The sequence below is a fragment of the Tamandua tetradactyla genome, chromosome 10 (assembly GCF_023851605.1).
Source record: "Tamandua tetradactyla isolate mTamTet1 chromosome 10, mTamTet1.pri, whole genome shotgun sequence".
NCBI lineage: Eukaryota > Metazoa > Chordata > Mammalia > Pilosa > Myrmecophagidae > Tamandua > Tamandua tetradactyla.
In genome coordinates, this window is record NC_135336.1 from 46,919,293 (window position 1) to 46,934,222 (window position 14,930).

Sequence of the window (14,930 nt, forward strand, 5' to 3'; positions counted from 1 at the left end):
AGAGGGGAGTCAAAAGCATTCTTATTTTTTCTACTTAACAATAATAGAAACTTTTTTCCCAGAGCCACTTATATAGCAGAATGGCGTCCATTCCACTCTTGGGTAAATGAAGTCAACTTTGAAATAACTCACGCAATTTAGTTAAGGCAATATGATATCTTCTCTCAGGGCTTCTTGAAATTACTTGGTGGTTTGCTGATGGAAAGTGAGCTGGTAGGCACAGATAGACAAAACTGAGATCACTGTTTCCCCTTTTCTTTGTCTACTTCCATCCCCCAAACTAATCTTGTTTCATCTGCTCTCTGATCTGTTGTGTGTCTGCTGGGATCCCCTTTAAACTAAGGCCTAGTTAGGAGTGAAATCAGCAGACAGCATCTAATGTTGTCCTTTTTGAGGGTCAGCTTCAGCTGAGAGACACTTGATTGAGGGAGATTGGATGGCACATCTCCATGTCTACCACAATAATAAATCACAATCAAGTGTGAGTTACCCCAGGAATGCAAGGTTGGTTCAACATTCAAACCAATCAGTGTGTTACCACATTAACAGATTAAAGGAGAAAATCATCTCAGTAGATGCAAAAATTAAGCAAAATTCAAAATCCATTCCTGATGAAAACTCTTAAGCAAACTAGGAATGGACGGACATTTCCTTAACCTGATAAAAGGCATCTGTGAAAAACCTGTAGCTAAGGTTATACTTAATGGTTAAAGACTCAATGCTTTCCCCTAAGATCAAGAAGACAGCAAGAATTCCTATTCTTGCCACTTCTACTGAAATGGAGGTTTTAGCCAAGAGGTAAAGCAAGAAAAGCAGTAAAAAGTATAAAAATTGAAAATCACATGACAGACATGATTATCCATGTAGAATATTATGAAATGTAATAGCTTTCAAACTATTAGCCTAGAGAATAATGTTCTTAAAAAATAGAAAAAAAATATTTTTATATATTTTCTCTTCATGTTATAGACTTAAATGAGTCCACTGTACTTTGATTCTGCATAGTTTTGATTAGACTTTGTTTACATTGTTTACTGCAAAGCAGTTATCCACGTAAGTTTGTTTCTTGTCTGAACTACTTCCACTCTCTCACTCATACTCATTTCCAGCCTCTATTGAGTCATGGCCACACTATCTCTTCTCAGCTAATTAGTCTTAAACAGAGCCCCTATCTAACTTTGACATCTTGCCCAAAATATATATCTTTATTATTCAACTCACATTCCCCATATTTTTCTTACTGAATTTCTCAGTCCAGATATTTTACATTAAAAAAATAGTTCATAAAGGAATTATCAGGATTTATAGGACAAATTATCCATGGTCTTAGGTCATCAAAGGTTAAGCCCTTGGAAGACTGAAAAAAAAAAAAAAAGAACGATTCTAAGGACTGTTGACTGTTGGAACCTACACAAAAATCTTGCAGTGATTCTATAAACCTCAGGAATCTTTTAAGCTATCTTGAGCCAAGTTTCTTTATTTCTTACTTCATGGCATCATTACAGATTTCTCCTTGCTTTATGTGCATTAAATACCTATGTATATAAATATTTTCCACATCAGGGTTAGAAAATAGCCTGAAGAGGTTAAGATTTTAGGTGAGTTGTTTTTCCAGCATTCTGCTTTTTCAAGTTTTACAGAAAAGTGCCTTAGCATATCTGACATGTTCTACATATTAGAAACTCCCTGAGCCCTGACTACAGAGATGCAATAGGCCATGCACTAGGCAAAATCTGGTTCACTGCCTGTTTTTGTAAATAAAGTTTTGTTGGAGCATAGCTTGCTTTCACAATATAATGGCAGGGTTGAGTTGATGTGACAGAAACAGTACGGACCACAAAACTGAAGATATTTACTCTCTGGCACCTAACATAAAAGTTTGCTGACTCCTGTGCTTGACAATCTCTCTGACTTTCTCCCTAAAGAATAAAGCTGCTGAGCTGAGCAGCTGTTCTTTCATTCAGTCAACTTTTGATTGAAGGTCCATTATGTGCCAAGCAAAGTATAATTCTGAAACCACCTTGGTACATGTGGTCTGTCAAATATAGTAACTACCTGAATTCCCAGACTCCTTTCTCTGCATCCTAATGAGGAAACCACACTTTACTGCCCCCACACCAAGTGGGCTTGACAACTAGGACCTAGACTCCTCTGAGGTAAGGAATGTTTTTTCTGGGCTGCAACGGAATCTTCCACTCTGCTGGCTCACCCATCCTGGCTTTCTAGCCAAGGGTTAAGGTTTAGGAACAAAGTTGCAGAGACTAATCATGACATAAACATATCTTCTTTTGGTCACAGGGGATGGAGTCTCTAATACATTTGAAAATTGATTCCCAGTCTAATGTGTTTGTTGCAAAGTTTTTCTTACCAGGACTTAAAAAGTACAAATGGTTATTTCATTTTTTGACAGTAAATCCAGAGATTTTTGGAGAATTTCCATATGGCACTTTGGGGCTTTGGTCTTGGTTGCTTCTAGAGTCAATTTGGCCCTTTGGAAGATGCACTGATTATTCCTGCCTGAGGGAAAAGGAATTCAAGTCAAGCCTGGGCCAGATTGGATAACTGGGTAGCAGTTCTTGTGGATTCTTTCTCCACTTTGTCTCTCTGATGGGCTTCTTCCTTTCTCTTCCCATTGCCTCTATACTACCTCTGGCCTTCATTTGCTCTCCTCTGATGCAGGCCAACTGAAACGTCATTGGTTTTCCTGTCTCTGGTTCTCACATTGCTGCTGAATTGACTTGCCTAAACCGCAGCTAGGTGAAGCCAAGGCCAGAATGAAAACTGTCTCCTGTCCTCAGTTCACTACTCTTTCCACTGAATCTGATGGCTTCCTTTTGCAAGGCCCTTCCCAATACTTCCATACTCTGCCAACTTTTTTCTGTTTCTAAAAGCTGAAGAAAGCCTAGTTTAGCGGTTGATACTCTATTGATGGAGGAATTCACGCATAAGGTTTGTAACGATGTGGTGTGCATGCACCTCTGAGGGAAAATGGCTAGTTTCTACCAATTTCTCCCTTTATCAGAAAATAGTCCAAGGGAATTTGTATCTTTGATCTCATTTCATGAGGTTAACCCTACAGAATTTCAGATTGTCTCCAGGGCGCCTAAATCTCCAGCTCAGCAGGCCCTTTGAGCATGCACCTCTCAGCTTGGTAGAGCTGCATGTGCCTGGCCAGGAACCACTGTTAGCCTTATCTCATTGTCTGAGTACCATATGCAAGAGGCATGTCTGGACCATACATGTTTGCTAGCCATGACCATTTAGCTCTCACAAAGTGGGGCCAACTTAACCACCCAAGGGACTCAATATAAGTCTATGGTAGATTAGAAATAAGAAAAGGAAGAAAACAACAGGATGAGAAAGACAGTACTAATGCTGTCACTAGTGCTTAAGAGATAGGCTTTGGAATGAATATTTATGGGTTTGAATCCCAGCACTTACTACCTGTAAAACTTTGGGTAAACTGCTTAATGTCTCTTTGCTTTGGTTTCCTAGCTGTCAGATGATATCTCCCATATATGAGGATTGTAAGAATCAAATCAGGTAATGAGCATGTAAGGGGTTTGCACAGTGGATACTTAAAATACTTTTTTTTTAAGGCCAGGGAAATACGAATAAAGATTATAAAGAAGCATCTACTAAAGATACAGCTTATTAGCCTTCTAGAATATATAAGAAATATTTTATGTTAAAAAAATAGCAGTAAATCAAATCTCAACAAGACAGGTTATTCCAATGACACGAATAAAAGTATTTTCCTGTCCTCTAAGGCATCTGTGGAGTGACTATCCTCAATGGGCCACTTCCCTGGCTCTATAACCACTGGCAGTGAGGCCCAGGAAAAAGACTAATGAGCCTTTTGGTTTTACCATGCCTATGGGATTAGCAAGAAAATAATCATTTCCATAAGTATGTATCATCTAATTAAGCATTATTAAATTAAACATAAAATTCATGTCTCCTTAGAAATTCTCCCATTATTTTATATATTGTCTCATTCAAATAGCAAGGAATTTTGACATTATAGCATCAGGTTTATTCCCTAAATTTCATAAAATAATGTGGAAATATCTAATTTTGTGGCACAAACCTTCTGTTGAATATTAATATCTCTTCTCTCATATTAATAATGTCCCTTACACATTCCCTGGAAGACAACACTCAAAATAGAGTTGTTTAGTTGTTATTGTGGTTGTCATTGTGTTTGTTAATGTAAACTAGTACATTAATGAAAGAGTATATTCTTGTTTTTTAATATATGAATTATAGTCAGGTCCTCAGAGTGTGGTCCTTTTGTAGGACCAGCCATTAGATCTAAAGATATGTTTAGTATTTTAGAGTCTAAAAATGTCTCGTTTCATTCTTTTATAATGAAGAATGACATCCATGTTAAAAGGTTATTTTATAATGTAAAATAATAGTTAAAAAAGACAAAATTTAAATTGTTTCCTTCTGCCCAAGGGTACCCACTCAAAATCCAAGCATGAGTATTTAGGGGAATCACTGAGTAATAATCACCAAGATGTTTTTTGAGTAACTTAGGAAACAAAATGTCATACAAAGTAATTTTCTTATCATTTTTCTTCCGAGCAGTAATTTGGAGCTCTAGGCCTACCCAGGCCTAATTTACAAATTTCAAGGGTGAAGATCCAGTTTGTGGCCTCACCAGTCTGCTAGCCAAGGTCTCTTTGGGAATGTTTTTTGTTTGTTTTTTTGCATACTGTATGGTGGGGGTCACATTTCATTCTTTTTCCATGTGACTATCCATTATTGCAGCACTATTTGTTGAATTTTTTTTTGGGGGGGGGGGTGGTGAAGGAAAGTGCATGGGCCAGGAATTGAACCCAGGGCTCCCACATGGTAGGTGATGATTCTACAGCTGAAGTACCCTTGTCCCCTCTCTTTGGATATGTTTTTAGAGTAAATTCATGAAGCATAAATTCAAACACAGTGGAATTCTAAAGTTGTCTTACTGGAGTAGGGGAATGTTTTGAGGGGTGGAGAGAATTGTGTCCAAAACCAGAAAATATGCCCATGAATATCGGGAAAAAGTAAGCTCATCACTATAGATGAAGTCCCAATGGGTGAACGAACACCACCCAGGGGGGTAGTGCAGGATGGTGCATCATGGAAAATGAAGATAAATCCACAATCCACAGTCAAATGCTAACTCTTCAGAGAAAATATCACAACCAGTGAATGTAGGGTTTTAAACTTTGTGTATATGCAGATGTTAGAAGCCAATTAAAATGTCCATGCACAAAAACACCACATGCCTGCTGAACAAAAAGAATGCACGGTATCACTGACAGCCCTATCAAGTTTTAATGTTTAACTCATGTTTATTCCCTTTTATATTTCTGTTCATAGGGGTCAAGAAGCCCCTCCCTGTAGATATTACTGAGCCATCAGGTGCAAGTAGAAATGTGTCAGTGGTCTCAACACGCTCTACAAAAAGACCAGGTAAGGAGAAGGTGCTGACTCCTTTCCAACAGGTCAGCTCTGAAATTTGGACATTAGCTGAAATACCACTTGTTGCAGCAAAAGCAGCAATATTTACACATCCCCTAAAGTATCAGAACCATGCTAATAGTACATGGGTTATTGTTAGAGAAATATTACTCTCTGGGAGAATGACAAATGCTCTGTGGACAAATTCAGTACTAATAAGAAAGACACTCTACAAGGGTAGTAACTTTATAATTACTTTCCATAATGTTACGAGGGGCCACAGTGAACAGATGCTGAAGGGGCACTGTGAATTTTAGTTTACATCATGTTAAAATTTTGGTCTTGGGCAATTAATTCCAATATCTTTTTGCCTGATATGATTTATGTACCTAGTTTAAGAATCTATTCTATATAATAGGCCAAAATTTTAAAGCTGGTGACTCAGAATACCTTTGCACTAAATAATGTACTTAGCTTTCTAAAAGGATACTGTGAGACCCCCCCAGGTTTATTTATGTCTGAGTTGCAGATCTACATTCTAACCCCATGCAATCCCACCCCATCCCCATACACAATCACTCAGTAATATACCAGGAAGTACTCAGAGCCGCAGGGCATTTTCCTGAATTCTCCATTTTTACCTGAAGATTTTCAAACCAACATATATTATGGAAAGAAATGACTTTTTAAGCTATAACACAGACTTCAAAAAATTTTGGGGTTAGAAGGGACTATTCCAGACACGCTTAGCCTCACTTGACTTTATGCAAAACAGAGAAAGGTGCTTCTCCCACCTTAGGCAGACTAGTTAGAAAAGTGTGCCCTTCCTCTGAGTGGGCAGCCTTGCACCAAAGCTCCTGAGTGGGTGAGTAGAGTAGGTCCTAAATTTCCACTCCTACCTGCAGCCCCTTGACTGGGCACCCTTGTGCAGCGAGCAACAACTACCACCACTCATGGTGACTCTGCTCTACATGGACAATGGTTTGTCAACCCCATTAGGACTATTCTGGTTTAATCATTTAAGAATATCTGAAGGTGTTTGTTTGATTATAATAGAGTTGAGCGATAGATTGGAGCACCCAGAAAAGAAGAAATGATGTGTATAACAATGTAAAGCTAAAACTATGTAAGAAATTGCTATCTCAAAATCAAAGGCAATCAGGGATGATGAAGCTTGGAAATACTGCTGTCAAGTCTACATAGGAAACTAACAAAGTTAATTTCTATACAGCCTTTCATGGCAGATATACCTATGTAATTTTACCTATAGTGAGATGATATGTTTCCCATGTATTAATTTGGTTCATTATCTCTGGGTTCATTACTAATTTTAATTAAGAGGAATATCAGAATATATTACTCACAAGCACTTTAACATGGAATCTATTCTGTTATCCAGCTGCTGCTTATCAAAAGTTCTTTTTGAAGCTATAATTTTGAAAAGTGAATCCTTATGATGGCTTTCTCTGTAATATAATTTCTTAGTCACAATTCCAGGAACTCACCGCCCACTCTTGCCACCAACACCAAAGCCCCCACGAAGAAAACCTTTACCACCAAACAATGTCACTGGAAAGCCAGGAAGTACAGGTATGTAGTCAGATATCTTCCTTTCCCCTCCATGACTTAGGTTTTAGTAGCCAAACACAAGCCTCTGTTGGTCTGCTGGTCCAGACGATGGATAAGTCTTTATAAATTAGGGCTTTGAGGGCTCATATCCTGACTCTTCATGGGTGGGGTCAAAGAAGCCACCCTTCTGTTTCTGGGTCAGATTCCTTCTTAGATGTTCATGTGCTTGGAGCCTAGACAGAAGGTGACTCAGGCTCCTCAACAATTGGATTATTTTGGATGAGATGCTGTATGTTGCCAAACACCAGGGGGTAATAGAAAATGTTATGCCCTGTCACAGATTGGTCATTCTGTCTCCTGGAATGAAATCCTGGGCATCTCACTAAAACCTCCCCTGTCCACCAGGCTTCATACTGGCTCCAGGATTCTGGTGCTCAGGGGAAGTCTGGGGACTGGAACATTCACAGCAAGTGCGAAGGTCTAGCCTGTGGCACAAGGTAGAAATGTGTTTTTCAAGTCAAGCTGCCTTTAAACTCCACACCTTGGCATGCATTGTGTCCCTTCCCTGTGGAATGATCCCTTTCAGTCATCTGGGATGCTTGTAGTTTATCCCATTTGTATTAGTCAGGATTCTCTAGGAAACAGAACCAACAGGAGATATCTGTAAATATGAGATTTTATAAAAGTGTCTCGCACAACTGTGGGATGCACGAGTCCAAATTCCCTAGGGTAGGCTGTGAGCTGACAGCTCCAGTGAAGGTCTTCAGTGAATCTCTCAGGAGAGGCTGGCTGGCTGACGTGGAGAGTGATTTTCTTTTCTGACTTCTCCTTTAAAGCCATCGACTGATTAGGTTAAATGTTATTGATTGTGGGAGACACTCCCCTTGGCTGACCGCAGATCTAATCAGCCATGGATGCAATCAGTTTGCTAATGATTTAATAAATCAGCCTAATGCTTTATTAACCAGCTACAAAATGTCCTTGCAGTAATTGTTAGGCCAGTGCTTGCTTGACCAGACAACTGGACACCATACCTTGCCAAGTTGACACATGAACCTAAGCATACCACCTTTCTTGAAGAAACCTTCTGTAGCTTCCCCAAATAGTCTTGGCATTTCATCTATATTCTCCTTGTTCCTGATACATACTTCCATTTAAGCAAATAGTAAATTGTTTTATAATTGTTTGTATAGTTGCCTTCCCCTACAGTTTCTGAGCACTGTGATGATAGAGTCCTTGGTATATTTTCTCTGAATTCCCAGAACCAATTCAATGCTTCCTATGTACATAGTGGGTATTTGATGAGTAATAGCTGAGTGAATACATGAATGAAATGAAGAATCAGTGAAAACTGACCCAGCTCAGAGTAAAACTTTATTTCATGTCTTTGAAGGGTCCTTCCACCAGGAAATGCCAGCAAATTACAGTATGTTCCATATCTTTCCTCTCTCCTCCCCACCTGTATTTCCTAAATTTCACAGGATGATAAACAGTGTATGGTGATAGAAAATCTTTTATGATGTATTATGTGCATAGTGAACTGAAGATCATTTTTCCCATCAGCTGAATGAGGAATTACTCTTTCATCCATGTTTTAGGCACCTTCCTCACTCAGTGCCCACTGGCGCACCCCCAGTGACAAAACCAGGTTTTCCTCATTAATTCTAACCTGGTGCAGCCCATGAGCTCCAAGAGCCTTCAGGTCAGACTGAATGAGTCAAAGACTGAACGTGATGCCTGAAGCATCCTTCATGGAAAGCTTGGGGGAATTTCCACTAAAGATCTCTATGCAGTGCTGTATTTCTTTAGCTGTAGTTCAATGCCCTTGGTTCTTGTCATATAAAACCCTTCACTACCATCAGTAAGTGTAGCTTTGATACAGACTACCCAGCTCGAATAAGAACCATAAATACATTCAATTTTTTAGAGTAACTCTGGGTCCCCCATATCCTTACTGTCTGTCTGTAACTCAAAGAAGATACCTATGTTGAATTGCTGAACAACAAAAGAGCACAACTGTATAGATTGGGCCTAATGAACACTGCTGAAAGTGCATCCTGAATTCAGGAAATGAAGCAACTGTCCTAGAAGTCCTCCAAGGTCTTCTTAACATGAGTCCATGAGTTTGGTCCTAGTTTCCCATGTGGCATCTGCCACTTATTCCCTATCTTGGGATCTATTGATGCCTCTGAATACCCCTATCCTCGCTAGAGTGAAAGGCAATGCTGACATTTTCTGTTGGTCCTGCCAGCTCTGAGAAGCTCATGCATATTGCAACACAACTTCCCTTGGTTTTTGCTTGTCCTCTTATGTGGCTCTCCCCCACTAGGCCGAGGAGCACCAGACCCCAGGGGCTGGACCTGGGGCCCATCTGACTGACTTGTCCATAATTCTATTCTGGGTTATGGTCCATAGGTCAGTCTTGTATCCTTTGTCTCTCTGTTACCTGAGAACAACTCCTTTTCCCAGGAGTAACATAAAATCTAATCTAGACTCTGCTCTAATCTAAATACCCAGAGCTCCCTCAATCTTGGGATGGATCCAGTTTTGGAGACCTATACTTGTTTTCCAAGAGTGGAGGAATCACTGTTGAATGTAAACTCAGGGTATCACCTGGCCACTAGGCCAGAACCATGGAATTTACGTTAAGTATCTCTACCCTTCCTCTCCACCAGTTAATGTCTAAGTCAAGCTATTCTATCTCCTTGACATCTCTCATGTCTAGCCCCTTCCATCCAGTCCCCTGCTTCTGGGGTAGTACAGCTTCCTTGTCTCTTATCTTTACAACTGCCTTAGTCTCCTGGCTTCTGCCTCTGCCACCAACCTTGCACCTAACAAATCATCCTTCTCTCATCTGATCATTTAACACCTTTCAATTGGTCCTCATTGTCTGAAAATAATGTCCAATTCAATAGCATGTTATACGAGGCCCAATATGATCTTTCTTCTCAGCTATACCCCCTGAGACCTCTCTACCCTGCCCCTTCAAAGTATATTTGGGTTTCCTAAACACATCTCATGCTTCTCTGCCTTGGTTCTTGCTGAAACCTGTGACTAGAATATAGCTCTCATCCTTACCTATTGATCACATCTTCTTTTTATGGATTCCCTCCCCCAACATAGACACATCCTCCGTCTTTCCCATAGACATAAGTACTCCCTCCCCTTTCCTTCTCTGTGCCCTTCTTCAGTTCTTATAATATCTATGTTGCTACAATACACATGGCTCACATATCTGACTCCAAGTCTTATTTTCTCTCCAGGCTAGCATACAGTTCCAAGCCACATGGTAAGGGGCTTAAATATTTAATGAATAAATGAATGGGAAACTTGATAGTGCTCCATAAAAACTGGCTACTTTGGCTTTATGTTATAGGAGTCATTTCATCAGTTCAAGTAACTTCTCCACCCATGAGGGCAACACTGAGCCCTACTGGAGCCCCCTCAGAGAGAACAGACACAGATAAAAAGCAACCAACAGCTCCTGCCTCTGGAGAAGAATTTGGTTAGTATGTCAATTAGTTCCCACTGGATGCTTAGTTGTGAAGCACTAAAAGATTTCAAATAAGGGAGGAAAAAGTCTTGGTTTTGGATATTTTATTTTACTCATTTTTTAATATTATTTTGTGTCTTTTTTATTTGAAAATTAAACTTATTTTCTATGCTTGGTTATAGAGTATGTACCGTCCCATAGCAGGCATAAAAGAAAGTGTCCTTATCTGGTTCCTAAAAATATTTAGATTGCTCCATACTTACTCCTATATTATGTCATTTCTAATTACACATATCTTAATTTGTTAATGAGTATTAACTACTTGGTAGTAATCTTTAATTCATTATTTCTTACACTCCAGAATAACTGCAACAGGATGTAATTAAAGGCCTTTTATGATAGACAAATATGTATAATAAAGGAAATCAAAGCGTACAAGCAATTGATTAGGAGGCAGATTGACTATATAAAGTCTTTACTTTTTAATTGTGAAGCTTTTCTATCTATTTGTTAAAATTATTTACTATCTTCCATTCTCAGGTAATATAACTGACTTTAGCTCAAGCCCTACGAGAGAAACTGATCCTCTTGGGAAGCCCAGATTCAAAGGTATGTGTGACTGGGTCCAAATCTTGGTTTTGAAATGACTATCTTTAGTGGCTTTATCAGTCAGCTATTTCTGTGTAACAACAACAAAAATTCACACAAAACTTTAACATATGATAATAAATACTTATTTCTTATAGGCCTGCAGGTCAGCTGAGAGTCATGTGATCTAGGATGTACTTGGCTAGGTGGTTTCTGCTTTAAGCAGTGGGTACAGTGGGTCTCTTATGTGTGTGGGGGGAGGTGGAGGTGTGAGGCTCAGATGTGCTTCACACGTGTTCATTCTGGGGCCCAGAATGAAGGACCAACAATGGTCCAGAAGCTGCTTTCAAATACAGTGGCAAAAGAGGGGGCATCCAAATATACAACCATATTTCAAGCTTCTTCTGTCATATCTTCCAATATCCATTGCCAAAGTAAGTCACATAGCCAAGTCCAAAATCAGAGGTTGGGGAAGTATACTTCTCTTATGAATGTAGAAAGTATTTTGAATAATTGAATCTACTACAGAAGGAGAGGTATAACAGGACATAGAGCTGAGTATTTTCCTTTGTGATATTTATTTCTAGACAATGCATATTGACAAATTTTAACATATGTATACACCCATGAAACCATCATCACAATCAAGGTGAAGAACTCATCCTTCACCTGCAGAAATTTCATAGTGTACTTTGTAATGCTCCCTTTCACCCATTCTCACCCTACCCTCAGTCCCTAGGCAATCACAGATCTGCTACGTATATATTAGTCTGCATTTTGTAAAATTTTATATAAATGAAATCATATAGCATGAACACTTTTCTTGTCTATCTTCTTTCTCTCAATATCCATGAGATAGAAATTGTTTGGAGATTCATCCATATTGTTTAATGTATCAATAGGTCATTCCTTTTTATTGCTGACTAGTAGTCCATTGTATGGCTAGGCAATGATTTGTTTATTCATTAGCCTGATCATGACATCTGGATTATTTCTGCTTTTTCACTAGGAATATGAACATGCAGGTACACATCTTTAAATAGACATATATTCTCATTCCTTTTGGGTAAATATGTAGGCGAGGGAATGACTAGATCATATAAAGGTATATATTTAACATTTTAAGAAACTGCCAAACTGTTTTTCAAAGTGACTGTTCTGTTTTACCTTCCTATTGGTATAGTGTAAGAGTACTAGTTCCTCCTCATCCTTGCCACCAAATGGTTTTAATTTACTTCTCCCTAATGACCAAGGATGTTGAACATTTTTACATGTGCTTCTTTTTGCCATAAATATATCTTTTTTTGGTGAAGTATCTATACAAATTTTTTGCTCATCTTTTTTCATTGGATTTTTTTTTGTTTTCTTATTATTGAATTTTGAAAGTCTGTATATTTTCTAGACACAAATCCTTTTTTCAAATATATACTTTGTAAATATTTTCTCAGTTTATCAATTTGTGTTTTATAGGTTGAATTTTTGTTGTCACCTCTAAGAAATCATTGACTGAACACAGGTGACAAAGATTTTCTCCTAGAAGTTTATAGTTTTACATTTAGGTATATGACCCATATTGAATATGAATCCAAGTTTATTTTCTTGCATATGGATATCCAATTGTTCTGGCACCATTTGTTGAACAGACAATCCTTTCTCCATGAATTGCATCTAGATCTTTTTCAAAAATCAGTTGTCCACATATATGTGGTTCTACTTTTGTGCTCTCTGGTCAGATCCATTGGTCTATTTATCTTTTTATATCAATACTGCAGTCTGGATTACTGTGGTTGTACAAGAAATTTTGTAATTGGGCTTCTTATTCTTCCAGTATTTTTCTTCTTTTTCAAAGGTGATTTTTGTGATGTTGGGTCCTTTGCATTTCCATATGAATTTTAGAAATAGCCTGCTTAAATTTTTATTGGAACTGTACTGTATCTTTAGACCAATTGGAGAGAGTTTATATCTAAACAATATTGAGTTTTTCCACCCAAGAACATGATATATCTCACCACTTATTTAGGTCTTCTTTAATTTCTCTTACTAGTGTTCTCTCACCAATGTTTTGTAACTTTCATTGTACAAAAGTCTATAAAAATACTTTTAATTTGAATTTCCAATTTTTCATTGTTAATATGTAGAAAAACAATTGATAGTTATATAGTGATCTTGTATACTGCGACCTTGCAAACTTATTAATAGCTGTTTTATAGATTCTATTGGATTTTCGACATAGGTGATCAAGTCATCTGTGAATACTCAAAGTTTTACTTCTTTTCTAATGTGGATACCTCATTTTTCCTTGCCTTATCTCGTTGATGAAAGCCTTCAGTAAAATATTGATTAAAAATAGTGAGAGAATATGTCCTTGTCATGTGCCAGAGCATTGAGGAAAAAGTATTCAGTCCTTCACCCTTAAGTATGACGTTAGCTAAAGCTTTTCTATAGATACTCTTTAACAGGTTGAGGAAATTCCCTTTTATTCCTAGTTTGCTGAGAACTTCTATCAAGAATGCCTGCTAGATTATATCTAATAATTTTTCTGCCTTTATTGAGGTGATCATATGGTTTTTCTTTTTTGATTTGTTAATACAATAAAGTACATTGGTTTTTGAATTTTAAACCAAGAGGCTTGTATTCTTGGGACATACTCCACTTGATTATGATGTATTCTCATTTTATTATATGTTATATTTAATTTGCTAAAATTTTGTTTTGAATTTTTGCATCCATATTTATGAAGGATATTTTGCTGTGGTTTTCTTATAATGCCTAAGTCCAGTTTTGGTATCAGAGTAATGCTAAACTCTCCTCTTCAATTTTGTGGAAGTTTGTTTAGAATTGGTACCACTTACTTAAATGTTGATTAGTGTTCACCAGTGAAGCCATCTGAGCCTGGAGTTCCCTTTGTGAGAAAGTTTTTACCTATTAATCTACTCTCTCTCTCAGGTCCTCATGTGCGATACATCCAAAAGCCTGATAACAAACCCTGTTCCATTACTGACTCCATGAAACGGTTCCCTAAAGAAGAAACCATAGAGGGGAATGCTACCAGCCCACCACAGAACCCACCTACCAACCTCACTGTGGTCACGGTTGAAGGATGTCCTTCATTTGTCATCTTGGATTGGGAGAAGCCTCTAAATGACACTGTCACTGGTAAGATCATGATGGCACAAGATCAAGGGACTATGACTGTGGTAGGAAATTTTGATAACATAATATATTGAATGTGGTATCTTGAGTCAGACCATGACTTGTGAAGCATATCTGAGGAGGAGCATGTCCTAGTGAAGGTCTACCATCCTTGCGGCACATTAATACCGAAAGTGTTATATGAGGGGAAAAGATCATCTTTGTCCTTGTTACAGGCTCCTGATAATTTAGCATATCTATGTAAGTTGTATTTCTGTCATCTCCTTTCAGAACTCTTAAAGTGATGATATATCTAGTCTTTTCATCACTAAGTAAATTACAGAATCATATTAGCAGTTTTGCCACTACTGCTAATACTTAAACTAAATTATGCTTTTCTGTAACAGCAATGGTAGCAATGGCAGAAGTAGTATCAGCACGATTATTTTAGTGCTCTATTGACAAAAATGTAATTTTCCCAATTTTATAGTAAATATTTTTTTCTGCTAAATAGGTGATCTTAAAATATGGCAGCAGATGGTTCAGTGGTAGAATGCTCACCTTTCATGCAGGAGACCAGGGTTCAATTCCCAGACCGTGAACCCCCCGCCCCCCCCAAAAAATGGCAACAAAACCCTCTGGAAAATACGTGACGAAATATTCAGTGATTGTTCTTACTGGATTTTCAAATCCTTAT

At 38.1% G+C, this 14,930-nt stretch overlaps 1 protein-coding gene across 32 annotated transcripts in view; it reads left to right on the plus strand.

The window, feature by feature from the left end:
• ABI3BP (ABI family member 3 binding protein) overlaps positions 1 to 14,930 on the plus strand; it is a 245,285-nt gene that overhangs the window by 209,001 nt on the left and 21,354 nt on the right. For all 32 annotated transcript variants that reach the window (XM_077118544.1, XM_077118546.1, XM_077118548.1 and 29 more), the window contains 5 exons: positions 5,371 to 5,463; positions 6,937 to 7,041; positions 10,397 to 10,525; positions 11,054 to 11,122; positions 14,048 to 14,257. In XM_077118544.1, the coding sequence (XP_076974659.1) occupies positions 5,371 to 5,463; positions 6,937 to 7,041; positions 10,397 to 10,525; positions 11,054 to 11,122; positions 14,048 to 14,257 (606 nt within the window). The remainder of the gene's footprint in view (positions 1 to 5,370; positions 5,464 to 6,936; positions 7,042 to 10,396; positions 10,526 to 11,053; positions 11,123 to 14,047; positions 14,258 to 14,930) is intronic.